The sequence below is a fragment of the Carcharhinus amblyrhynchos genome, chromosome 16, assembly GCF_965287045.1.
Source record: "Carcharhinus amblyrhynchos chromosome 16, sCarAmb.v2.hapA, whole genome shotgun sequence".
NCBI classification, from domain to species: domain Eukaryota; kingdom Metazoa; phylum Chordata; class Chondrichthyes; order Carcharhiniformes; family Carcharhinidae; genus Carcharhinus; species Carcharhinus amblyrhynchos.
The window spans coordinates 13090530-13117861 of record NC_137339.1 but is presented as its reverse complement, the minus strand read 5'-3'; the positions used below and the strand labels follow the sequence as shown (position 1 = coordinate 13117861).

The 27332-nt window shown below is 39.8% G+C and overlaps 1 protein-coding gene across 15 annotated transcripts in view; it reads left to right on the top strand.

Annotated features, from left to right (window-relative positions):
* LOC145353842 (nuclear receptor coactivator 3-like) overlaps nucleotides 1-27332 on the top strand; it is a 212395-nt gene that overhangs the window by 150661 nt on the left and 34402 nt on the right. For 14 of the 15 annotated variants that reach the window (XM_080204696.1, XM_080204700.1, XM_080204706.1 and 11 more), the window contains 8 exons: nucleotides 11052-11159; nucleotides 14800-14972; nucleotides 18455-18555; nucleotides 18812-18986; nucleotides 22157-22342; nucleotides 23855-23959; nucleotides 24345-24485; nucleotides 26372-26519. In XM_080204696.1, coding sequence (XP_080060822.1) covers nucleotides 11071-11159; nucleotides 14800-14972; nucleotides 18455-18555; nucleotides 18812-18986; nucleotides 22157-22342; nucleotides 23855-23959; nucleotides 24345-24485; nucleotides 26372-26519 — 1118 coding nt within the window. In that variant the 5' untranslated portion in view covers nucleotides 11052-11070. The remainder of the gene's footprint in view (nucleotides 1-11051; nucleotides 11160-14799; nucleotides 14973-18454; nucleotides 18556-18811; nucleotides 18987-22156; nucleotides 22343-23854; nucleotides 23960-24344; nucleotides 24486-26371; nucleotides 26520-27332) is intronic. The other variant, XM_080204709.1, reaches the window with a different exon arrangement.

The window sequence follows — 27332 nt, the reverse complement described above, 5'->3', positions numbered from 1 at the left end:
TTTTCTACTTCATTAGTTATTCTGTTCTGGAAAGCCAGTTGGTGAAGGATCGTATTGGAGCCAGTCTTTATTCAATCTTACATTTATTTACAGAGTGTAACATGACAAATAATGTGGTTGACTCTCAATTGCCTCGGGTAACTAGGGATGGGTAATAAAGCTGGCCAGCCAACGACGCCCATGCCCCATGAATGAATATTTTAAAAACCTATTTATAATTTAAACACAATTGATGTACAATCAACATTGGTTTCCTACTTTGTTCCACCTTTAAACATTGAATAAATTGAATTTCTTTAATCAATCGCGATTGCACCTCTCAATTTTTCTACATTGCATTTCATTCAAAGGATTTAAGTATTGTACCTGGTCATGTGTTTTATCATCACTGTTGCCTTTAATCCTTTATCCCATAGCCTCTGTCATATTCTGGAATTAATATGTATGATTTATTTAGAGATCAGTTTGGGATGTCACAATGTTATGTGGTACCCTATTTTGCTTTTAATTTGTCACTAAATTGTACATTGACTATGCCACCTTCTGGTTCAGTACTTGTAGAATACTGAGACAAATCATCTTTCTAAATATGAAATGGATAAATTAAAAAAAAAAGGTAGTGTACACATCACATTTTGTGGGGTGTAGAGAAACAATCTTATAAAGGAAGTCTGATCTGAAGTCTGATGTTTACACATGATCTCTATTTGTATCAACTACAGTTTTGCACAGCTATCATCTGGATTTCTAATGGGGAAATAGTTAAGGGATGTTAAGAAGGCTCCAATCTGTGCTTCACACTGCAGATGATTATACATTTCAACCAGGGAACATTTATTATTTTAAGAAACAACGTATTTTGTACACCTTGCAGTATGATTTGAGAGCAGCACTGAAGAGGCACAGGAGTAGGTTGCTTACTCATGCACTTAACTGATGAATAGCAAGTGGCTTTCGGGCACAGCAAGACAGGAAGATAATAACATCTTAAAGTGAAAAATTATTCTTGCAAAAATTCTGGTGCTGTGGCCCCCACCATACATTCTGTTCCCTACTCACTGATTCATTTGCCCTATTGTTACTCTTACAGCTTTGAAAAATTCATTCGTGGGATGAGAGCTTCATTGACCAGACCTGTAATCCCTAATTGCTCTTGAAAAGGTGGTGGTGAGCTACCACCTTGAATTGTTGCAGTTCATGTAGTCTAGATACCCCCATGTTGCTATTAGGAAAATTCCAAGATTTTGATCCTGTATTATTGAAGGAATGATATATTTCCAAGTCAAGTTGGTGATCACTTGGTGGGGAAATTTTCAGGTGGTGGTATTCCCATGTATCTGTCCTTGTCCTCCTAGAAGATAGCTACTGGTTGTGGGTTTGGAAGGTGCTGTTGAAGGATCCTTAGTGAGTTCCTGCATTTGACTATTGTACATGGATATGCACTGTCAGTGTGTGAAGGGAGTGAATGATTGTGGAAGTAGCGCCAATCAGGCAGGCTGCTTTCTCATGCATGGTATCAAGCTGCTTGAGTTGTTGGAACTGCATTCATCCTGACAAATTGAGGTGTTCCATCACACTTCTGACTTATGCCTTGTGCAAATTGTGAACAGGCTTTGAGGAGTCGGGAAGTATGCTACTCATTGCAGGATTCTTAACTTCTGATCTATTCTAATAACCGCAGTAATTGTATGGCTGATTTCTAGTCAATGGTAATCCCCAGGATGTTGAAAGCAGGGGATTCAGCAATTGAATTTTGCTAAAATTGCCCCTTAGTGTCCTGGGATGTGTAGGCTAGAGGGATTAACGGGTAAATATGTAGGGATATGGGGGTAGGGCCCGGGTGGGATTTTGGTCTGTGCATACTCGATAGGCCTCTTTCTGCACTGTAGGGTTTCTATGATTCAGTGATTCTATGACCATCTCTTAGAGATGGTCATTGCCTTACACTTGTATGGTGAGATTGTTGCTTGTCACTGGATATTGTCCAGGTCTTGCTGCATTTGGACATGGACTGCTTTGGTATCTTGAGGAGTCGTGAATGGTGCTGACGTCATAATGAAAAGGTTACTGACAAAGATGGTTGGTCCTAGGACACTACCCTGAGGAACTCCTGTTGCCCTGGAACAGAGATGATTAACCTCCTCCAACCACAACCATCTTCCTTTGCACCAGGAAGACGCCAACGTGTGGAGAATTCCACATAATCGTCATTTAGTTCAGTTTTGCTTGGGCTGTTTGGTGCCACACTTGGTCCAAAGCAGTTTGGTGGCAAGGGTAGTCCCTCTCAGCTCATCTCAAGAACTCAACTGTGCTCTTGTACACGGTTGAACTGTGATTGCAATCAGGTCAGGAACTGAGTGACCTGCAGATTGACCTCAGCAGCAGAAATGACATGGCAATTTCAGCCCTGTTGACTCTAATGTGCTCCTTACAAATCAGGGGGCTTGTTTCACGGAATCGTATTTTACAGATAATGCCCCAGACTCAGCAGAGGTGGTAACACGGTATACAATCATTCAAAAAATCTGATGGCAGCAGGGAGGAAGCTGTTCTTGAGTTGGTTGGTTTGTGTTCTCAGACTCTTGTATCTTTTTTCAAGAAGGAAGAAGGTGGAAGAGAGCACGTCTGGGTGTGTGGGGTCCTTGATTATACTGGCTGTTTTTCCGAGGCAGCGGGAAGTGTAGAGTCAGTGGATGGGAGGCTGGTTTGCGTGATGTACAGTGCTACGTTTGCAACCCTTACTATATTATATATTAGTACTATGCTAATGCAATGTTTTTTACTGTTGAAACAGATACCTTCATTATCAGTGTTTATAGTTTAATCAACAATTTAAAGGTTTAAATTATAAGTGAATAGCTACTTTTAAATTTGGAAATAAGTTTTGAAGTCTTTCACAATCTGTTTGAAAATAAGCCCCAAGTAACCTCCATTTGCAACATATTAGTATATAAATAACTCTGATAAGAGTTGGGAAAAAATTAGCACTGCAGTAATTATGATTTTGAGTTTGATTGATACAGGTCATTAATACAGCATTTTTAATTAGTGGTTTGCATGAAGAACCTGTGGTTATTTTTCTGAGCCGTGCTGTTCTTTTATACTGTGCTGTAAAAACCATGCTGCTAATCCACATCTGCCATGTTTAGTGTTAGTGTTTCTCACGTAAGGAGCAGTAATTAAAGTTCCATGACCTTATTTTGTATAAATGGCTTTGGAATTAAAACATTAAATCTGAATTACAGTTATAAATGTTCAGCTAATTAGGTGTCTAATAAGCAGAAAATAACATCCTAATAGTCAAATTAAAACATAGTTTTAAAATAAAATAAAAGTGTTCTAATTAGAAATTATATTGGGGATTGAAGGCCTGTGTGAAGTCTTCTCTTTCACTTTTAGAGGCTGGATTTGATCCCATCTAAAAGAGGGCGATTGGTTATTCAAAAGGTATTTTTAAATTTGCATTTTATAGCTGGGTGTTGCAGTATGTCAGTACCAAGCATTGGGAGATTGATGCTCAGATTCTGTTATTAGCTGACTGTTAGGCTTGGAGCTCTTCCTCAGATGAAAGGACGTGTATTACCTTCCAGATGTCAATTGACACTTGTGTTTTCTGCAGTAGCCATATCACTGTTTTTAACATGAAGAGATGAATGTGGAAGAATTCTTTAATGGGGATAAATAATTCACTATATCTGTCTATACTATTTGCAGAGCTACTTATGTGATCATGTAAGCTTGTGTTACCAAAACTTATTTTAATAGGATGTTTTATTTTGATTACTTAGATGTAAATTTTTAGTTTACCGTTGCATCTTGTGCCAGGGATCATTTCTAAATTGAACTAGCAACAGGAATTTGGACGAGAGAGGTACATGATACTTCATGCATGGTATTGCTGTTTCTTTCTGGAGCAAATTGCTTGATCTTCTTTGTTGGTACAGGGGAGGTTGGAACTTGCCAAATGGGGAATTATGAGCACAAGACCTGTATCCTATTACATTGTGTAGTGATTTAGAGCACCAATGGTACTGTCTTGGCACATCTTAAAAATTACATTGCCAGGTTCACTGGGGATTGATCTCATAAATGGACCAGGCAGAAAGATCAACAAAAGAATAAAAAGAACTGACTTTGGATAACAGGTGTAATTCCTAGACTGCTGCCTAAACGAGGGACGGAGGCACCTTACAAAGAAAGCCTATGATCTAAGCACATTAACTATTAACATATTGAACGAGTAGCAACTGTATGTAATTTATACCACATTATTATTACTTTTAGCTATTTCCCTGATGCACTAATATATTCTGTAGAATTAGCATAACTACTAACAAGTACTGTAAACATTAAGGCTACCTAGTATGAGGAACCCATGCGTTTGTTATCAAGTGGATTGTGTATTCAATCTCGATAACAGCACATTAGCTGTTTTTGCATTTTGATTTTGGGAATTGGCATCAATTGGGCACAATACTGTATAAAACTGGGGAAGAGTTTACAAACATAGGATAAGGCAAAGCCAAGAAGAGTTTACATGGGAAGAAATTTGAAATAAATAAATTTGAGGATAAGGAGCCAGTGTAGGTGAGGTAGGCAGAAAGGTGGTAGATAAGTGAAATTTGGGACAGAACCAAGTATTTGTAGAAGAGTTTTGAGGTTCCTAGAAGATAATTCCAGGGGTGACTACGATATAAAAGGGTTTCAGTATTGGAAGCCATCAAAGAGGAAGCTGACAGGCAATGTTGAGAGGTGCCGTTGGTAATGAAAAATGGAGGTATCTCAGGGTTGAACAGGAGATTAGATTACAAATTTTAAAAAGGTAAAATACTGTGGATGCTGGAAATCTGAAACAAAGAGCAGAAAATACTGGAACTGCTGGGCAGATCAGGCAGAATCTATGGAGACAATTGACAAATTGAGATTTCAGGTGTGGGCATTGTGATTGCAATAGTTTGAGCATTAAAAATGGTTGGGATTAAATGATGTGGCAATGCCAGCGTTAGACTGGAGTAAACACAGTAAGAAGACTCACAACACCAGGTTAAAGTCCAACAGGCTCATCTGGTAGCAAAAGCCACAAGCTTTCGGAGCGCTGCCCCTTCGTCAGGTGAGTGGGAGTTCTATTCAGAGACAGGGCATATAACAGGGAGTTCTATTCATAAACAGGGCCCTGTTTATGAATAGAACTCCTATTCACCTGACAAAGGGGCAGCGCTCTGGAAGCTAGTAGTTTTTGCTACCAAATAAACCTATTGGACTTTAACTTGGTGTTGTGAGAATTCTTGCTGGGATTCAATGACCAGGAAGCAAAGCTTGCCTTGAGGACTGAAGGAACTCACTCAGCACTTGGTGTTGGGCAAACAGTATGACAGTAGTCAAAAGGTAGAGCTGGCTATTATATAGAACATTAGAAAAACTACAGCACAAACAGGCCCTTCGGCCCACAAATTGCACCGATCATATCTCTACCTACTAGGCTTACTTATAACCCTCAATCCTATTAAATCCCATGTACTCATCCAGAAGCCTCTTAAAAGATCCTATCGAATTTGCCTCCACCACCACCGACAGCAGCCAATTCCACTCGCCCACCACCTGACATCTCCTCTGTACCTACTCCCCAGCACCCTAAACCTGTGTCCTCTTGTGGCAGCCATTTCAGCCCTGGGGAAAAGCCTCTGAGAATCCACCTGATCAATACCTCTCATTATCTTATACACCACTATCAGATCACCTCTCATCCTTCATCTCTCCTAAGGAGAAAAGACCGAGCTCCCTCAACATTGTTTTACAAGTAGATAAAATGTACTTGAGTGTGCAAGTTACCAGATCGCATGTTTCTGTTATCCAATGACTGGAAATTTTTTAGCTACTTGTCATTTGTTCTATTGGATGTGCCAAACGGAGCCAGCCATCTCTATCAAGACTCAGTATGGAAGGGCACAGCATAATTACTTGCCAATGAATCTGAAAATGGAGTAGCAAGATTTTTACTCTGGGATCAGCTGGTTCGAAAGTCAATTTAACCAGACACTGTCCAACAGTCCACATATTGGCTAAAGTCATAACTAATCAGTATGATTTTGAAACTTGAAATATTTTAAGAACACAAATAAAAAGTCAAGGATGTGAAAAGGTCAACTTCTCCATCTCATATTTCATTTTATCCAAACTAGCATCCAACTGCCTCCTCTCCAGTTTTGGTGATTTGCCCTATGTAGCTGACAGATTATGCCAAATATTTATTACCCCCCTCAAGTGAAGATTTATTTTAAAATTATTTTAAATTATTTAGACTTTTGTTTTCATTTTACTGACATAATTGACAGAACAGTATTCTGGTTCATATTATCATAACAGTGCATGCAACGTTTGATCCTTTCTGGATAGTGTTGTAAGATTTTCTAATCCAACCCATTCTTTCTACCCTCGTGATCATTATTTCTGCTCTTTTCACTCTTTCAAATGCATTTATTTCCCTCATTTGAAGTGTGGCAAAGAGCGGTTGAATCAAGATGCAGTATAAAGTTTCAGCAGAACTTCTGTATTCTCTGCTGCATTGATCTGGTTACGTATTCCAACGTTCTGCTTCCTTTTTTAATTTCTTCTCCACACCCGATTTAACTTTTGGATGGGGTGCCTAAGCCATTTTGAGGCCTACTAGCAAGCTGCTTGCTTCAAATAGTAGGGGGTTAGAGGGGCGAGAATGGAGAGAAATTGTGGAGGAGGGGGAAGGGCAGCATCACCTACTTGATTTTTATGGACCCTGAAGGCAAACTTTTTCAGAATCTCTTTTTGTTGTATATTGCCGTAACTCTTTTTCCTAAAATGTAATAGAACATAGAACAGTACAGCACAAACAGGCCCTTCGGCCCACAAGTTGCGCCAATCACATCAATACCTACCAATCCATAGACCTATCTATAACCCCCAATCCCATTAAATCCCATATACTCATCCAGAAGTCTTTTAAAAGACCCCAGCGAGTTCGCCTCCACCACCACTGACGGCAGCCGATTCCATTCACTCACCACCCTCTGAGTGAAAAACTTACCCCTAACATCACTTCTGTACTTGCCTCCTCGCACCTTAAATCTGTGTCCTGTCGTAGTGACCATTTCAACCCGGGGAAATAGCCTCTGAGAATCCACCCTATCTATTCCTCTCAACATTTTATAAACCTCTATCAGGTCGCCTCTCAACCTTCGTCTCTCCAGGGAGAAGAGTCCCAGCTCCCTCAACCTATCTTCATAAGGCATGCCTCCCAATCCAGGCAACATCCTTGTAAATCTCCTCTGTACCCTTTCAGTAGCTTCTACGTCCTTCCTATAGTGAGGTGACCAGAACTGCGCACAGTGAGGCCTGACAAGGGCCTTATAAAGTTGCAGCATTACCTCCCGATTCCGAAACTCAGTCCCTTGATTAATGAAGGCCAGTACACCATACGCCTTCTTGACCACATCCTCCACCTGTGAGGCCGATTTAAGAGTCCTGTGATGCTTTGCATTTGTCAATGTCTGATTTACTGTTTACTGGTGCAGATGTAAAACAGAGCTAAATTCTTCAACAAGATGATAACTGCACTCACTGTTCTTGTTGCACTCCCTGTTTTAGTAATGTTTGCAAAAGTAACACACTTGAGATCGATTGCTTCATCCAGGAAATGTATGTAAATAAGACATATCAAAGGTCTAAACACTGACCTCTGTAATACTCAACATTATCACGCCTCTTCTGGCCTGACTGTATGCCCTTTTCTGTATGCTTGCCTGTTTGATCAGAATTCTTATCCAGTCATGCAATTCTACTTTGAATTGCCATGTAGTCTTTGATATAGGCCCTTATTTTAGTTTCTGGGGAACTTTAAATAAACTATATCATAACTCCTTCCAATATCTTCTTGTTTGTTTGATTGACCTCATTTTTCTGAAAATGCTACGAGAACTTTTCTTCCTAACTTCATGCTGTTACTTATTAAGCTATTATTATACAAGAACTCTAGTTACTTATTAAGCTATTGTTGCATAGGTATGTCGCCAATCTACAGCATTGTATAGTTTCCATTATTTTACCTGCTGCTTATATAAAATTTAGCGGATCTATATTCAAACTATCAAATTATTGACTAACCATTTGCCACGTGTGCAGGATTAACTCAGTATCTAAGACAATTACTGCACTGAACGTTTTCCTTTGTACAAAAAGAACATTTTTCAAGTTATTGTCTGTGTTCGTAATTTTAAACCAGAAAGTAAAATTTGAGAATGACTAAACTAAGTGAACAAATTATTTTAAACTGATTAAATGTGAGATTTGAATGTTATTTTGCTTTTTTTTTAGTTGTTTTAGTCAATGAAAATCTACCAGTGCTGTAGGAAGAAAAAGTTCAACTTCCGCCCCTTGTTAACAGGAAGTTCTGCTTAACTATCGCAGCAAGCCTTCCAAGTTACCAAGCAGCAAAATGAGCTGGGTTGGGGGGGAGCAACTCTTTCCAGCAAATCAGGGAAAAAAATACTGTTAATTAGCCAACAATTGTTCACATTTTATGAATGTGTGATTAATGCTGTTATTTGCTGCTTATTGGAAGAATAATGAGTGATTGTGCAGGGACATTTTAGTCTTTTTGATATGTATTTTTATAGACATAGATTTTTTTTATTTTGTAAATGGATTTTGTGTAATCTGGTTCTGCTGGAGACTTCTTCAAGAGAGCTGATGCTGACTCATTACTGACCTTGGGAGTTGCTGGAAATAAAGATTGATTGTACAGACACGGGTTTTTAAAGCCAAATGCTACGTTACTAATCCTGTTTCAGCAGCACCAGATGGATACTTAGCCCATGAACTTCGGTGTATAAGAGACACGTGTCAAGATGATGGCACTGACAGGAAGGTAGTTTCAGAAGGAGAAGTATTCCTAAAGCTTTGTGGGCTTCTTGGTATGATGTAAAATATTTGGGTAGAACTGCAGAAGCTCCTGTGTTAATGCAAGACCAGAGATCAATCTAGTTTTTTGGTGCTATCACAGCCATAGTCTTGTAGAAGGCCTGGCAGGATATCTATTCATTGTGGGCAGGGTGTACCTTGATATAGTGGCATTCATCTTCATCCTAATTCATTGGTGAGTGTGGCTGTGGTTTATTCCAATTGTTGTTCACCCTTGTGATTCCTCCCATCATCATCTGTGTGATGAAATTTGTTTTCTTTGAATCATACAGTGGTTATAACACTGAAGGAGGTCATTTGCCTCCTCATGTCCATGTTGGCTTTCGATAAGAATAACTTACCCAGTTGTGCATTCCTGTCATCTTCTGATGCCCTGCATTTTTATCTTAAGATGATTGTGCAATTCTCAAATTTCATGACTCTTAAGTTCATGATGTTATGCAGGCAATTTAAACATGGAAAACTAGGGATGAAATTCAATTGTAAAAATTCTAAATGTTGAATTTGGAAGAAAACTGGAGTAATTCATGCTGTTTTTTCAGTGGGAGTCCAGACTAGAATCTCCCACACTGCAATGCAGAGGCCACCAGTGCGAGTATCATTAAATTTCAGGGGGTGGCGCCTATTCCCACAAGGGAGGCTGAAACCAGCGGGCCTCGGCTGATCTCTGCCATTGTCAGCTCAATCAATGGCCAGCCCAGGACCCTTGCAATGCTGCCCCGCCGCCGCCCCAGGCCCAATCATAGCCACCCCTACTGTCGTCATTCCTCCACATCCTCCCCCCCCCCCCCCCGAATCTCTAGTCCCCAGACAAAGTAGCAGCAGGACCCCCTAAACCCTGCCCCCAACAGCTCTGCCCTTTGGCATTGCCCCATGCCTGATGGGCGGTGCTAAGGTATCCCTAGGCACAGGCACTTTGCTCCTTGGGCAGCACCAGCGATGCCCTTGCCCTGATTGCCCCCTTCCCTCCAGCCATCGGGTCGATGGTTCCCCAAAAGTGGGGAGCTAGCGCAATCTCCGCTAGAGTGAAACAAGCAAGCAGACCTGGAAAATGCATTTAGTATATATCATTTAAATGCTAGCCTCACCTGATGTGGAGCAGTTTGCATCAGAAATCCAGTGCTGGGAGACATTAGCAGGGAGCAAAAGCTCACGCAAATCCCCCACTCCCCTGCATGATTCTCCCAGCCCGCTGCCCAAAAATGGGAGAATTGTCCCCATGTTCAACTTTCCCACATGAATTCTAAATGTTAAACACATTCTGCGAATTGTGACTGTTGGCAACCTTGGAACAATGAAAATTATTTTGACTTTCGCATTTTGTTTTGAATTGGTTACCTTCAGTGGCTTCTCACTGAGTATTTTCTAAGGGTGCATCAGCGTTGTAAGTTTAGTGTCAGCTTGAAACATTACACCAATGCCAGATTTGTATATAGTTCAAATTGGCTGTTAAGGTCAGAATTGACTCCTGAAGGAGCACAATGAAATCTTTCTGTAATCCCTGGAGAATTTCACTGTTTCCCTTTGTGTCAGGTTAGACTTTGACCATGAATTCAGGCCATATTTAAATTGCTGGAATCTCGTTACAACAGTTCAGACTGAAATCTTTTGCACAGAGAAGTTTGATTATTTCCAGCATTAAATCAGATAGCTTGCAATGCACATCTCATGTATCACCTGTCAGAGTTGTTTATGCAAATTGGGTAAGAACTGGAACGAAGTAACTGTGTCATCTTTAATGTCAACCAACTATTTCTTTCAAAATTGAAAGGAAATAAGGGTCACGTGCAGGACAAATGGAAAATGACGCACTTAAAGATCTCTGCAGAGGTGGCACAAAAGTGAAGCACAGGCCCTAGTAATTTTGTGGCCAGGATTAAGCTTGGCAGTCTTAGTTAATTAAAGTTAATCATATTGCTGCATTAGATATCTGCTCTTCTGGTACTTACAGGACCTGACAAAGCTATTTGATGTGTGTTTTTTGAATTCAACAGCAAATCAGCAATTTTAAAAGAATAAGAAAGATTCATCTAATCAGTGGCCACTTCTAAAGAAAGGCTGTATCTGAATTGAGCCCTTACCTCTTCACTTCTGTCTCACAGTCGCTGATATGTGTTCAAGATGAGCGGACCCGGAGAAAACGCACTGGATCCGGTGAATTCTGATTCAAGGAAACGAAAACTTTCATCCTTCGATGCTCAGGGATCAAGGTATATAAAGAGCTGTAATTAATATATCTTGTGAGTCTGACCTAACTGACAGTGACAGTATCGTAATTAGGGTTGCCAACCCTCAAGGATTGCTTTGGAGTTTCCAGGAATTGAAGATCAATCTTCAGGACACCACTATGTGTAATCCAGGGGGAAAATGGGGGCACTAAAAAAGGATTTTTATTTTAATCAATTTCTTTGAACATTTCGCTTTACCAGATATAAAAATGGGAGGAAAGGCTATTTGGCTGACAATCAAGCATCATTCAGTTGGGTAATGAGCCATCTTGCTTTCCAACTAGCGTAGGAAAGCAGTGCATAACAAGAATGGATATATTGTTTGAATAATCACTGGAGTGTGGGGTCAACTCATGTGATTAAACCTTGAGGAAAACATTTAATTACTGTTGGCAATCCTAAATATAATTGTCAATTTTCCTTCCTCCCCAATTGTGGCCATCTGAAATGAATCTTGGAAGAAAGGTGGCATAAGCACCAGGGCTTCCGTTTGGGGATCGCTTGCAATTGTTTGTGAATGGGTCAGTTTGGAGAAGAAATTTGAGCTTTGCCTCCTTTTTATATATTTTCCTCTTTGGGAAATTTGCTCTTGGGTTATCCCAGGCTTATCCCAAAAAATAAACATTTTTAATCAGAGTCCAGAATGTCACCACCTCTCAAGCTGATTTTAGATAATTTTAGCTGATTTTACTTTTTAAAACAAACCCATACAGAATAACCTGCCAGTTGCACTGGTGCACAGTAGGCAGTTCTTGCTTCAGATTCTTGGTGCACATGCTGCAAGAATTTAAGAATGTATTTTGTTTTGGTATATTCAGTTGGCAGATGATTTCTTGGAAATCATCACTGGTGTAAACGATAGCCTGGATTCTCCAACTTGGTCCGTGGCTGGGATTCTCCTGTCCTGCTGCTGTGAATGGAGATTTGGCTCATGTCAAATTCTTCATTCTTGCTGGTGGTGGTGGGGCGTACAACATTAAAGAATTGCCACTGATATTTTGGCAGGTGTTGTCCCATGGCAGTGTTGGGCTGGCAGGAGTGAAAAAATGGCAGTGAAGTCTTGATCTGAATTTTTCCACTGTCCAAACTATTGATTTGACTCAGTTGCCATGTGAATTTTCAGATAAGTACTATATAAAGAAAAACAACTGTCTTATATATGTATTTTGGATGTACCCAGCAATTTAAATAAACTTGTCATAACCCAGACTAATGTGTTCAGTATCAAGTCTTGGTACAAACAATGTGTTCTTTTCAGCTGCATCAAACATTTGAGATTTTCTGCCTTGCAACACAGTTTCCTATCTAGCTCTCACAGGCACCAATCAGAATAAACTTTAAATTTAAAGGTTTTTTCTATTCTTCCCCTTGTGAACCTGCTTAAATTCAAACGTCGGTATCACACTGAAACCATTAAGTGCTGCCATCTGTGGGAAATTCTACAATACTACAAAATCGTTTCCCCCCCCCAATATCTCTAAATTAAAAAAATCAGAATTTCTTGGAAGGCTTGGTTGATGACACATGCTGTAAATTACGGCACTTCACATGCCAATCTTTCCATTTGAGAACTGACGCTGAAATTTCCTGGAAAAGCAGTTTGAATGCACCACCATGAGCTTAGCGCGGGATCAGAATCTCAGAAGCGACCAAATGATAGCCCATTTTCATCTGTGAATGAATTGAATGGATCAGCATTGGCATGATCCGAATTCTGAAGTTCAAATCCTTTAGGTGTGCTAAACTTGATCTCTTGTAAAAGATTATTTGAATTGTGGACATATTTAACTGCCATTTTCAATTTTCTAGAACATTGTAAATTAGAGGAATTCTTTTGATGAGTTAATTAGAAGATGACTTTAATCATAGATATTTGAGACATCTCAGATTAAACAAACCCTCATTTGTACCAACAACATGTCTAGCACTTAAACCCAAGTCTCAGTGCTGAAATGTTTTAGTGGGCTTTTGATGATCAATGGAGTTATTTAAATTAGTCACCGCTTCTTTAGAATGTTGAACCAATCTTGCTGGCACATGGTCAATTTTTAATTCCTTCTCTGAATTCTCTAGACTTTTACCAACCTTGTTGAACATTGGTCACATACTTTACGCCTCTGTTGCCATAGCTACCTGCTCTGTCAGCTTCTCCTCAGCTTGTAAGTAATTGTTGAAAAGTCTACATCCAGGCCATACTCCCCTGCTGTTTCCAGGCCCTGAGATAATGGATTTATCTCCTGGCCACTTGCTAAGAGTCGTTCGTGCCTCACCTGTATTTCCATTCTGTTGACATCACTTTAATTTTCCTTGTGTGCACCTTAGCTAATGTTCCAGAGCCTATTATTCTGATCTTTCAACTTATCCTTTGTTTTTTTAACTCTGCTTTTCTTGTTTTCACCTGACCGTGGCATTTTTCATTTCCCTTCTCTCTGGTACCACATCTCCCATGATCCAGCATTATGCCACACTTTACAGTCTCCTCCTGAGGACCTAAACTTGAAACTCCCCTCCCTTACCTCCCCAACCCCTTGAATCAGCTAACAGTTTCTTCCTTCATGTTCCATACCTGACTCAACGTGGGACACATCATTGGTTCTCCAGTGCAGAAACTCAAGGAACCTCAATCTGCGCAGCAGTTACTTCACCCTGCACTACTCAGTTCATCTCTCTGGTTTCTCATGAATCATATTCACTTCTTCATGTGCCATTTGTTTGACCTTGCTGTCAGATTCACAAGCATCCTCATCCACACTTTACAGGAACCTGAATCAGAGATACTGAGAATAACCTTACAGCAATCTATTGCGAATTTGGTTGTAAACTGTTGAGAAGTACAGGAGCCATCTGTCTTGAGATACATATTGGTGTGCCTTGTCTTTTTTTTTTGATTGGCACCAGCTCCTCCAACTTATCTGAAATTTGGGACTTCATACAATTGGGCTTATTGTACCAATGTCAATCCAGAATGTTGGTGTGCCAACATGGTCCACCACTGGAATGTGTCTGTTTGATTAATTGATGCCATAATAAATAGATAAGTACAAGTTCCAACTACAGTGCCAAAGTGATTACCACAACAATCTAAGGCACTACTATTTATTTAATACATTGAAGATACCTCAGTCTACATACGCCTCCTCCAAGAAATTTCAAGTCAGTTCTTCATTCTCAGCCCTGTTTGAAAAAAGCTTGTGTTGGTGATAAGCCTACTGTACTATATAGTGCCAGTTCTTTAACCCTGAAGGGACAACAGAACAATGTGGTACCCATAAGTTTGCTCAGATATACTGTGGTTTTTGATGCTGATGGACCCTCTCAATTGAGCACTTTCTTTGAAAGTCCTATTCTAGAAAATATTATGTTGGTATACTAAATTGACTGTTCTTGATTGCTAACATGGAGTACAGTACTTACAACATTTTGTACTGAGAGTAACTTAATGTAATTCTATGAAGAAGTCATTGATTTTACAGCAAAAATAAATTAGCACAATATATGGATTGCAGCTAAAGAAAATTGGTTCTGTATTCTGGCAGGAAATAGATTATATGTTGATAATCTTATATGGTGTTGATAATCTTTATTAGAGTATTCACCATCCTGCATAACTTGTGTTTGACAGTGTGAATTGTAGCATTGAAAAGCGCCGTCGTGAGCAAGAGAGTAAATACATCGAGGAGCTGGCTGAACTAATCTCTGCCAACCTAAGTGACATTGATAACTTCAATGTCAAACCTGATAAATGTGCAATCTTGAAAGAAACTGTGAGGCAGATTCGTCAGATAAAGGAGCAAGGTAATCTGGTACATTATAGCCCTCTACAAAGTATTACTGGGGGAAATATCCAATGAACTGAGTCACTGTCAAATTTTGTTTGGTAGTGCTCCTCTGAAACACCTTAGGATGCTTTACGACGTTTACAATGCTATATAAATGCAAGTAGCTGTTGTTACAAACTTTCCTTGAATTACCTTTTGAAATACGGTGCCTTCAAAGTTCGGAATTAATAGTAAAACCCAGAAGAATAATTGGTGCTTTCTGACACTAAAATATCAGACAACTCCTGATCATTCCCATAAATTTTCTCTTATTAGCCTCCGAAAATCTCTTCTCACTGCGATAGTCTTTATGGTCTCTCTCTATCCCTCTCTTGAAACAAAATTGTTAATTCATGCCCAGTAGTAGACACCTTAATACTGAATGAGTGCCATCATTAAACAATTTGTACTTCTATCAGCAATATAAAAACATGCGTCCTCAGTTACTACAGTGATGGATCCTGCAAACCGCTGTTGGGTTTTGCAATTGCAGCTACATGAACAAAATCAGATTCCTTCCTGTTCAACCATCATTGGCAGGTCTGTAAAAGGTTTTGATTTGGTCTGGTGGCTGGAACAAAAATAAACTGAGCTTGGTCTCTGTTTAACTACATTCTGAGATGTTGAGCTACAGATAAAACTGACTTGCAAATTTAAGAGCCTAAGAAACAGAAAAACAAGTAGGCCACCCGGCCCCTCGAGCCTTTGAGACTATTCAGATGACTGATCTGATTGTGGCCTGAGCTCTGTTTTCCTTCCCGCCTGCACTCCCACTCCAGTAACCCTTGACTCTCGTGTCAGTCAATAATCTGTCTGAATCAGCCTTGAATATATTCAATGATCCAGTCTCCACTGCACTCTGGAGTAGAGAATTCCAAAGGCTAACAAACCCCAAGAGACCAAACTCCTCCCTACCGCCTCAGAGTCTTGTGTTTCAAATGATCACCTCACATTCTTTTAAACTTTAATGAGTATAGATTCAACCTGAGCTCAACCTTTCCTCATGAGACAACCCCTTGATCCTAGTAATCAGCCTAGTGAGCCTTCTGTAAAGGGTTCCAATGTAAGTATATCCCCCTTCAAATAAAGTGACGAGAACCTTACTAAGTATGGTGTTACCAGTGCCCAGTACAGTTGCAGCAAGACTTCCCTGCATTTTATGCTCTATCCCCTTTGTCATAAAGGTCAACATTCTGCTTTTTTTTGTAATTACATTCTTCAACAACAGCTGACTTTTTGTGATTTGTTTACATGGCACCAAGATCCCTATGTACTGCAGCATTATGTAGTCCGTTTCTATTTAAAAAATCTGCTTTTCTAATCTTCCTTCCAAAGTATACAACCTCACATTATACACCATCTGCCAAACTTCTGTCCATTCACTTATCCTATCTCTAACCCTTTACACTTTTTGTATCCTCCTTGCAGCTTGCTTTCTTACCTATCTTCATATCATCAGCAAATTTGGCTACAATCCTATTGGCCTCTTCATCCATAATATAAATCATAATAGTTGCGGCCTAAACACTGATCCCTGTGGCACTACCCAAATTACTGTTGCTATCTTGAAAATAACCCATTTATTTCAAACCCTGTTTGTTATCCCTCCTATCCATGCTAATATATAACCCCCAACACCATAAGCTCTCATCTTGTGCAGAAACCAACTCTGTCCTGTACCTTTTCAAATGTGTTTTGGAAATCCAACTACACTGCATCTACTGCTTGTTACATCCTCAAAGAACTCCAGTAAGTTTGAGCATTGCTTTAAAAAAAAAATGCTGTTGAAGCTTTTTGTGTCGCATTCATCAGGACAGTCCATAAGAAGAATACCAGTTACCTGCCAAGCTTTTGTTCATATTCAAACCAGGCAGGTTGATTCCAGCCAAAGCATTGTCGTGGGGAGTGAATGCAAAAAATGAGCTTGACAGTTAATTGTTTCGTGGTGCATTCGTCATGGCAAAATCTCTACCAATCAGGGTCCACTTGCCAACCAGTCAGTACTCTCTTCTTATACGTTGTTGTTCTCTTTACTGTTTGCCTCCTTGCAGACTGTCCTGACAAGTGCAAGACAAAAGGCTTTAACAGCGTGTGTCTTTTAAGCATTACTCAAGTTCTATAATATCAAACAACTATCTAATTTTTCAGACCTAATTTCTCTTTTACAAAACCATGCTGAATACCAGATTTTATTATGATTTTCTAGATGTCCTGAAACTACCTTGTTAAGAATGGATTCTAACATTTTCCCAATGACAGATGTTAGGTCAACTGGCAGTGTTTTTTCTGCTTTCTATCTCCCTCCTTTCTTGAATAAAAGTGTTACATTTGCAGTTTCCTAATTTTAATAATGTCTTCAGTATTGTGAACCCCTCCCCCGCACCTTTTCAAGAATTGCGTTGTAAATATCTAATTTTAATTTGTCAGTTTGGTCCCAGAGCAAAGACATTGAAATTCTGTTCCAGTTAGATGAGCTGTAATTTGGACTACTGTACAAAGATCCACAGTCAACTTGAATGAAATTGGTGGAGAAAAGAGGAACATATGTGTTCATCCTGCAGAGGAAATATTCATTTTTTTCGATTAATGCTAGTTCTTTTTGTCATTCGTAAGCTTTGATGAAATATTTAGTCCTGTATTACTTGTTTTCTTCTGTGATTTCTTATTTATATTTTAGCTAAATCAAAACATTGGTAGCTTTTTCTGAATTTCTCCAATTTGCCAGAGTTTTAGGGATTCAGCTTTGTTCCAGATAGTCCAATATCTTGCAAGGAAAGTCATGTTAGACTCGAATGTTACCTCTGTTACTCTCTCCACAGATGGTGCCAGACCTGCTTAGTTTTTTCAGCACCACTTTTATGCCATTAACTTCTCATCCTTGACTTTGAATACCCTGTGCTATCTCTGCAATTTTCTCCAAAGTTATATCACCCGCTGAAGTATTCATTGCCCTGACTGCAACCAGTTGTGATTATTTCCCCTTCGTTCATTCATTACAGCACAAGTGACGGAACCTTCAGTTGCCTGGCCTTTGGTTCTAGAATTCTCTCCCTAAACATCTCCACCTCTCCTCTTTCCTAAAATTTTTGTTGTCCCTCCCTTCTAATCTTTCCATTCTTGTTAAGTGTCCCTTTTCTCCTCATGCCTATCCAGGAAGCTCATGTAGATTTTCTTCCGTTAAAAGGCAGTATGTAAATACAACTTGCTATTCAGCTTGTAAATTTTTTAAATCGTCAAGCTGAGGCATTGATGAAATGGAATTGTGATCAAGAAATTCAGCTGACATTTTAACAGATTAAAAAAAAACCTACACTTAGGAACTCAGTTTACAACTCCAATTTCAAAAAAGTACCTCCATGTTACTTCTTGGACAATGGACACGTAGCAGTGAAACTTGAAAGCAGCTTTTCTATTTGTTTTTTTGGCCTCTGGACAATTAAAGATTGTTTTTCTTCGTAGGAAAAGCATCTTCAAATGAAGATGATGTGCAGAAAGCGGATGTATCTTCAACAGGGCAAGGAGTCATTGACAAGGATTCATTGGGTCCTCTCTTACTCAAGGTAAGCTTCAAAGGTGCAGCAAGTTTTATCTTAGTTTCTCCCACTTATGCACTTTGTTTTTGAATTGGAAGAAATTTTAATTGTCCATGTACATTTTGGTTCGAAAAGTTTTTTTTCTCTTTGAATACTACTGGACATGCATCTTTTAAACATATATCATCACTTAGTGCTCTGAAATGAACCCTGTGGTGAATACTGATAAATAGTCCTACAGAGATTTTACATAGCAAGACATGTTTTTCTTTGTGGTTTGTAGGCCTTGGATGGCTTTCTGTTTGTGGTCAATCGAGATGGAAACATAGTGTTTGTGTCTGAAAACGTTACCCAGTACCTTCAGTACAAACAGGAGGAGCTTATGAGTACCAGCGTGTATAACATTCTTCATCAAGAGGACCGTGATGAATTCCTTCGAAATTTGCCAAAATCTACAGGTAGAGCAACAATCTTAAATTTTACTAAGTCCTGGTGTATGGGTGTGCATGTGTGCAGAGATGAGGAATTTTTAGATGATTGAGTAATACTTCACTGTACACCACCACCACCACCACCCTCCCCAATCCAACCCACCAGCCAACCCCAAGAATCAGTGGATTGACTTCCTTGAGCAGCATTCAAAACAAATGCTTAGTTCAAGATGAATTTCAGTATTGCAACAAAAATTTGATCCTCCAAATCAATATTCCCATCTCTTCGGAAGACTCAGTTAATTGTGCATTGTATAGCTGATAGCGGTGTGGTAGTTGAGACAATTGTAAATACACTGTCTTGTCCCTGGATATTAAAAAAAAAAAGAGCTGTCTCGTGCCTTGAAAATTGTGATCCAGGGAATTAAGTGTGTACATCAGTCTGCAGTTCTCCAATGTTCTCTTACCTGTGTCTTGATTTGGTAACCAAATCTTTGCTACTTGGTACATGGATTTAGAGTCATAGAGGCTTACAGCATGGAAACAGGCCCTTCGGCCCAACTTGTCCATGCTGCCCTTTTTTTTCTTAAACCCCAAAGCATAGAGTCATAGAGGTTACAGCGTGGATCCAACCCAACTGTTTGACAGATAAATAAATCCAAACTGTAATAACTACTTTGTTCTTCAGAAAAGCTGTCCACAAGAAAGCAACTTAACTTCAATATAACCAATCCCACAATGGAAAGGTACACAACCAAACAAAATGAAATAACTCATATCTTTGGCAAATCAAGCTACCCAGGGGTAGAAACACCAGCTGTTCAGAGCAAGAAGTGGCTGTAATCTAATTGCTGGCATTGTGACAGTTAAGGTAGAACAATAGGTGGTCCCCTTCAAACTTCCTTGTATGTCCTGCAATATTTAAGACCTTTCACAAGATTCAATAAGAGCTTTTGTCATTGTGAACGTCACTAGGAATGATATGTTGGTTCATGAGCCGCCTTAACTTGGCATCATTTGACCCTGGTTGCATTTTCTGTGGACAGGGTCCGAAGTAGAACAACATGGTGCTTCTTAGAGACTCCGTTTGACAGCTTGAATTTTTGTGGGAGCTAGCCTAAGTTTCAGCAATGGATACTTCAATACCATCTAAAAAGCTTTCATCTTAATAGTCTATAATGGTAGCTGTCAGGAAGAAGTACATTTGTGTCAAGGGTATGACTAAAATCTATTGGGGTGTGGCCTTCAACAGTTTTAATTCACACTTGCTGCTTGCTGAGGCTTTCAAGCTCATTCACTGAGACTTCCTGTGCTTTCCTTTGGCAGAAAGCTATTTTGATAAATAGCTAATCGTATCCAGATTGTAAAAGGCACATAGTGACACATTTAATCTGTCAATTAACGCCTACCTTGGTTTTAACTTATCAGTTGAAATAAGATTTTTGCTGACCTGTTTCATCTCATGATTCCTTGTGGCTTTCATACTTTGTGTTTTTTTTAATATAACCTGATCCAGCAATACAAAACCTGGCAACTGGGTTGGAGGAAGAGATTGCGACCTGATATGACAGAGTTGTGGGGTGTCAAGTCCCAGCAGGAGTTTAGGATTAGAGTTTAGTGGATGGAAAATGATCACCGAACGCAGTGGCTGTGATTAGCAGAAAAGAGGCTTGAAGCTTCTTTGAGGAGTTGAGGAACAGTCCAATTCCTCCCTCTGATCCACCAAAGATAAACATAAAGTCCCACAGTTGCTGGCTGCTAATATTTTGTGCTCCCACGGTAAACTTAACCTGTATACAAAAGTTGTGGGCTGGAAGTGTGGTGGTTGGAAGAGCAATGTCATATTAACAGTTGTAATGTGGTTTAGCCTTTACACACAGACTGCTGCTCTATCTGGCATTCCGATTTCAAACTTGTCGATGGTGGGGCAATAATTTTATTTATTAGTCACAAGTAGTCTTACATTAACACTGCATTGAAGCATGGTGAAAATCCCCTAGTTGCCACACTCCAGCATCTGTTCGGGTACACCGAGGGAGAATTTAGCACGGCCAATTCACCTAACCTGCACATCTTTGCATTGTGGGAGGAAACCGGAGCACCTAGAGGAAACCCATGCATAAACGGGGCAAATGTGCAAACTCCACCCAAGCCAGGAATTGAACCCAGGTCCCTGGCGATGTGAGGCAGCAGTGCTGACCACTGTGCCACCATGCCGCCCATGATGTAGTGGCAGTGTCATTGAGGTAATGATCCAGACGCCCAGCCTGATTTTCTCGGGGTGTGCGTTCAAATCCCACAACAGTAGGAAATTAATAAAGTCTGGAATTGAAAGAGTTTCATAGCTGTGATGTATCAACGATTATTATAACAATTCATCTGATTCACTAATGCCCTGTAGGGAAGAAAGTCTGCCTTTGAGTGAGCAATGTGTTTCACTCTCCGAAATGATCTCATAAGCCACCCTGTTCAAGAGCAATTAAGGATAGGGAATAAACACTGGCCTTATCAGTGATGGTCACACCCATGAAAGAATACATTTAAAAATGCTCCGAGGTAGTGCATTATTTACCTTCATGTTCTCTTGGTACTGCCGTTAAACACCTGCTGAGTGATAAATGCTGGTACTTTTAGTATGAATGACTGGCATCTAAAGGAATAAGACTGGATAAAAAGGTTTGTTTTTAAAAATGTTAAAAATTAAGTTATTCCAGCAAAAAAAAGGACAGCAAAGCAGAAAGTCAAAATTTTTGAAAGAACAAAACAAGTTTTGTTTTTTTTTCTTTTTCAGATTGAATTTTCTTTATGTTGGGACATGTTGAATCAAGCATTTTAAGATTAATTGTTTCTGTATTTGTAAACTTGGTTATAAGCATTTTAGGAACACCTCCAAATAAGTGCAGAAGCAAAAATTCGAGCATATGAAATTAATGCTCGTAATCAGAGATCCTTGAGAAGTGTGCAGTACTACTGCGTAGCTTTTTTTGGGATATGTTGGTGCAACCAGGTATTGGAGTTGGGTTGTTTCTGAAGTAGCCTGAAAGCTGAAACAGATAATCCAGATTCATGATTTGCCTGTTAACAACTTTGCAGATACCAATGAATGCATGTCCAGTATTTACAGATTGTACGTTTGATTTGTTGACTATAAAGATTGCTGTATTATTACTCATGGTCTGTGTTGATTTATTCCTCAGTGAATGGGGTTTCTTGGAACGAAACACAAAGACAGAAGAGCCATACGTTTAACTGTCGTATGTTAGTTCAGATGCCATATGATTCCTTAGATGAGTCGAATGGAAACCACGAGCCACGTCAGAAATATGAAACTATGCAGTGCTTTGCACTTTCTCAGCCAAAGGCTATGACTGAAGAAGGTGAAGGTAAACTTCTAATATAATTAAGCCATTAAGACTTGTTTTTGAAAGCTGAAATGATTGGTTTTTATTAAGGTCACTTAACAAATTGGCTGCAATGTATCAAAAGTTCATGTATTTTGTTTTCTCATTCATGGAATATAAGCATCACTGGCAAGGCCACCATTTATGCCTTATTGCCTTTGAGAAGATTGTGGTAAGCCATGAGCTGCTACAGTCCATTCACTGTGTTGTTGGCAGGAAGCTCTAGGATTTCCCAACAATGATGAAAGAACTAAGTCGAGGTAATCCGTGCCTTGGAGGGGAAAGCGCAGAGGATGTTTCTATGTGCCTTTTGCTTTCCTCTTTCTACGTGTTAGAGGTTGTGGGTTTGATAGGTCTTGTTGAAGAAGCTGTGACAAATTGCTGAAGTGCATCTTGTTGATGGTATGCATTGTAGCCATGGTGCACTGGTGGTGGTTGGGGTACCGAGTAAATAGGCTGTTTGGCATGCTGAAGAAGCTACACTCAACTAGGCAAGTGGCGAGTATTCCATCACGTTCTTCACTTGTGCTTTGGTCATAGGAAAGCTTTCTGGGGATGGCCAGGAGGTATGTTACTTTCAGCAGAATTCCCACACTCTGACCTACTCTTGTAGCAACAGTATTAATGTGAGTGGTCCAGTTTTATTTCTGGTCAAGGTGAGCTCCTAGGCTATCAGTGGTAAATGAATCTATGATTGTAATACTGCTTAATGTCAAAAGGAGTTGGGTTATACCTGTGTGTTGGAGATGGTGATTGTTTGGCACTTAGGTGGTTATGAATGTTACTTGCGACTTTATCATTGAGCATGAAAGTTCAAATCAAAGTTGTCGAAGGCTTTCTGCATGTGAACATGGACTGCTTTGTTATCTGAAGAGTGGCAAATAGAATGAACACTGGTGTTACAACATGAAAGGAACTGGGGTAAAGTTAGTCCATAGCTCTCTTTTGGCAAGATATTTTAAAAAGTTACCATTTTCCTGTGGTCAATGTGGAATGTATTCTTGAGCTACACAATAAATAATTCAGGTGGATCTGCTTCAGTATTCATAGTATTAAATAACTTCAATTGAACCATGTATTTTCTTTCTTTCCCAAAGCAACTTTGCTCACATTTCCTTATAACTTAGACTCCTGGAACCCAGAGTCATCATGGCCGCTTGTTTTTGTGCACCTGTAACTGTTGTGTGTCAAGCAAGTGAAAAGCAAGCAACTTAGTCTGTAGCACAGAGTAATATTGCTTGCTGTTGTAAAATGCTTTGTTTATTTTTAAAGCATTCTTTTAAAGCTTCAACAGCTGGAAGTTTGAGAATTCTATGTTTGCTATACCGGCCATTTAAAAGATATCACCTTGTGAAAGATACAGTTGAAGCAATGTCTAATGTACTCATAAAATGGCTTTCTGTTAATCATAATTTTGCAACAACAATTAATCCTGTTTTGTTAACCATTCTAACCTGGAAATTAGAAATGAAAAATCTGGTTTTGTTCTTTTAGATCTGCAGTCCTGTATGATTTGTGTAGCAAGACGGATTGCACCAGTGGAGAGATCGCCGTTTCCCTCCAGTCCCGAAAGTTTTGTCACAAGGCACGATATGACATGTGAGCGCTGAAACCACCCTGATTAAAGGAAAAGATCTGTTTGAGCTGTAAAATTTTCTTATGTTTATTCATGTGCCATTCTAATAAACTCTCAAGTTGATAATGCTGATACCTCTATTAATGATTTGGCTACATAATTTCACTGGCTAGGTGAATCTTTATCAATTGCCTTGAATACTGAACAAAATTGTCAATGCTGAAACCAACTTTTCGTTGGTTGAAAGGTGCTTTGCAAATTCCAGAATCCTGGTTAACTCGGGGTCATACCTGACTCTTGACTAAATGCATTGTAAATGTACATTGTTCCTTGGCAGAATCCTTGGCTTACTTCTAACAATTGAACTGATTCTATGTTAATTTCTTTTCCTCTTGCACCTATTTTCAGGCAAAATTACTTCAATAGATCCAAGTTCCCTGCGTGCCTCAATGAAGCCTGGCTGGGAAGATCTTGTGAGAAGATGCATACAGAGGTTCTTTCACCATAATGATGGGCAACCATGGTCTCTGAAAAGACATTATCATGAAGGTGAAGCATTTCAAAATGACATTGGCCTAGAAAAAAAGTTACTGATGAATTATGAGGAATAGATACATATATGTTGATATTTTTGAAGTAGAATTGAGATTTGAGTGATGTGGAGATTAGTGAAAGAAAAGTACAAGCCCTCAAAAATGAAATATAGCTCAAAGATGTTATAATTTTACAAACTATTTATGCACTCATTTATTTCCTTATTCATTCATCGGATATGGGCTTCATTGGACCCAAGATTTTTTACCCATCCCTAATTGGCCTTGAGAAAATGGTGAGGTGCCTTCTTGAACCACTGCAGTCCCTGTGGTGTAGGTGAACCCACAGCACTGTTAACAAGTGAGTTCCAGGGTTTTGATCCATTGACAGTGAAGGAGTGACGATATATTTCCAAGTCAATAGAGATGAGTGGCTAGGAGGGAAACCTCAAGATGGTGGTTTTTCCATGTGTGTGCTGCCCGTGTGCTGCCCATGTCCTGCTAGGTGGTAGCAGTTGTGGGTTTGGAAAGTGCTATCTTAAGGGGCCTTGGTGAGTTTCTGCAATGCACCTTGTAGATGGTACACGATGCTGCTACCGTGCATTGGTGGTAAAGGAAGTGAACGTTTGTAGATGGGGTGCCATTTTGTCCTGGATGCTGTCACATCCCAAGTATTTTTGGAGCTGCACTCACCAAGCAACTGGAGAGTATTCCATTACAGTCTTGACTCGTGTGGATGGGACAGACTATGGGGACTCGGGGTGAATTCTTCACAGCAGGATTCCGAGCCTCTGACCTGCTCGTGTAGCTACAGTATTTGTATGGCCAGTCCAGCTCAGTGTCTGGTTAATGATAACCCCCAGGATGTTGATAGTGAGGGATTCAGCAATGTTGATGCCATTGAATGTTAAAGTATAATGATTAGATTCTGTCTTGGAGAAGATGGTCATTGCCTGGCACTGTAGCACAAATGTTACTTGCCACTTGTCAGTAAAAGTTTGGATATTGTCCAGTTCTTGCTGCATTTGGATATGAACTGCTTCAGTAACTGAGGAGTCACATGAGCTGATCATTGAACAATCATCTGTGAACATCCCGACTTCTGATCTTGTGATGGGAGGAAGGTCATTGATGAAGCAGCTGAAGATATTTGGCCCTGTGTCTGTACCCTGAGGAACTCCTGCCGTGATATCCTCCAATTGAGATGATTGCCCTTCAACAATTGGAACCACCTTCCTTTGTGTTATGTTTGACTCCGACCACTGGTGGGTTGTCCCCTGATTTTCAATGACTCTAGTTTTGCTGGGGTTCCTCGATTCCACAATCGGACACTGCTGCCTTGATGTCAAGCACAGTCGCCTTCGGCTTACCTCTGGACTTAGATCTTTCAGCCATGTTTGAACCACGACTGTAATGAAGTCAGGTGCTGAGTGATCCTGGTAGATTAATACTGTCTCCTGACCCTTCCTATGTCTCAGCCCATTGTGCAAGCCACTACATTCAAGCCAATGAGTTCACCTAATTCTTTCTTTGTTCCTTGCGTGCCTAAAGGCCACCAGGTCCACCTATTTCAGAGTTTACTATCCTTTTTAGTGATTTTCTTAAAAGCAGAAATAATGAATTTTAAACTAATAGAGCAAGCAAGCAGTTAGCTTCAGCTTCCCAATTTTAATTGTCCTCTTCCTCTAGCTCAGGTATATATTGTATTTTGTCTACTTTTTTTTGGTTTTAACATTTGTTGAGAAAACAAGATTTTCTCAATACAATGCAAAATATGTAATGGCAATGTTTAAAGATTCTGAAAGTTCTATTGCTGCATTTTTGACTCTGCTGCTACTTAATATAATTGGCTTATTGACCTAGTAGATTATGTTCTCTTAACTTTTTTCCTTTCCTACTTAGCCTTGACTCAAGGCCAAGCTGAGAGTCCCCTTTATCGATTTTCCATGTCGGATGGCACTATAGTCACTGCACAAACCAAGACCAAACTTTTACGCAACCCAACATCCAACGAATCCCTTGGCTTTGGCTCTACACATTTGCTGCAAAGGTACAGGAACTTGCTGATATCCGAAACTGTTATCTTTTTTAACAATATCTTGGAAGTGCAGCTTTGTTTAAAATGTTTGTATTATAGCTGCCTATCAACTCCATATATTTGAGCAGATTGATTTGTAAGGACATAGTATGTAACCCGTTGTTTTTCTGCTATATTTTTCTGTCTCTGTGGCATTTATTAACTGCACAGTACAAGAATTGCCATATCTGTGTGTGAATTATACTCTTTCACAGCTCACTAGATGGCTTTTCAGGTTTGCACAAGTTGACTTTCCTTTGTGATTTCTCACTATTTGACTGAACTCATCACCTCCAATGAAGACCTATATGAGGTCCAGGGCCTGCAGTGTGAGAAGTGATGTCCCATCTCGCCATGGCTATGATACGTTTTTAAAATTCATTCAAGGCACATTGTCTTAGCTGGCTATGCCAGCTTTTATTGCCATTCCCTATTGCGCTTGAGAAGGTGATGATCTGCCATCTTGAACAGTTGCAGTCCATGTGGCCTAAGTATACCCAAAGAGTTGTTAGGGAGGGAGTTCCAGGATTTTGACATAGCAACAGTGAAGGAGTGATGATATATTTGCAAGTTAGAATGATGAGTGGCTTGAAGAGGACCTTCCAGGTGGTGGCATTCCTATGTGTGTGCTGTCCTTCTTCTAGAAGGTAGTGATCATGGGTTTGGATGATGCTAAGGAGCCTTGATGAGTTCCTGCAGTGTATCTTGTAGCTGGTGCACACTGCTGTTACTGTGCATCTGTGGTGGAGGGAGTGAATGTTTGTAGATGGGGTTCTAATTAAGTGG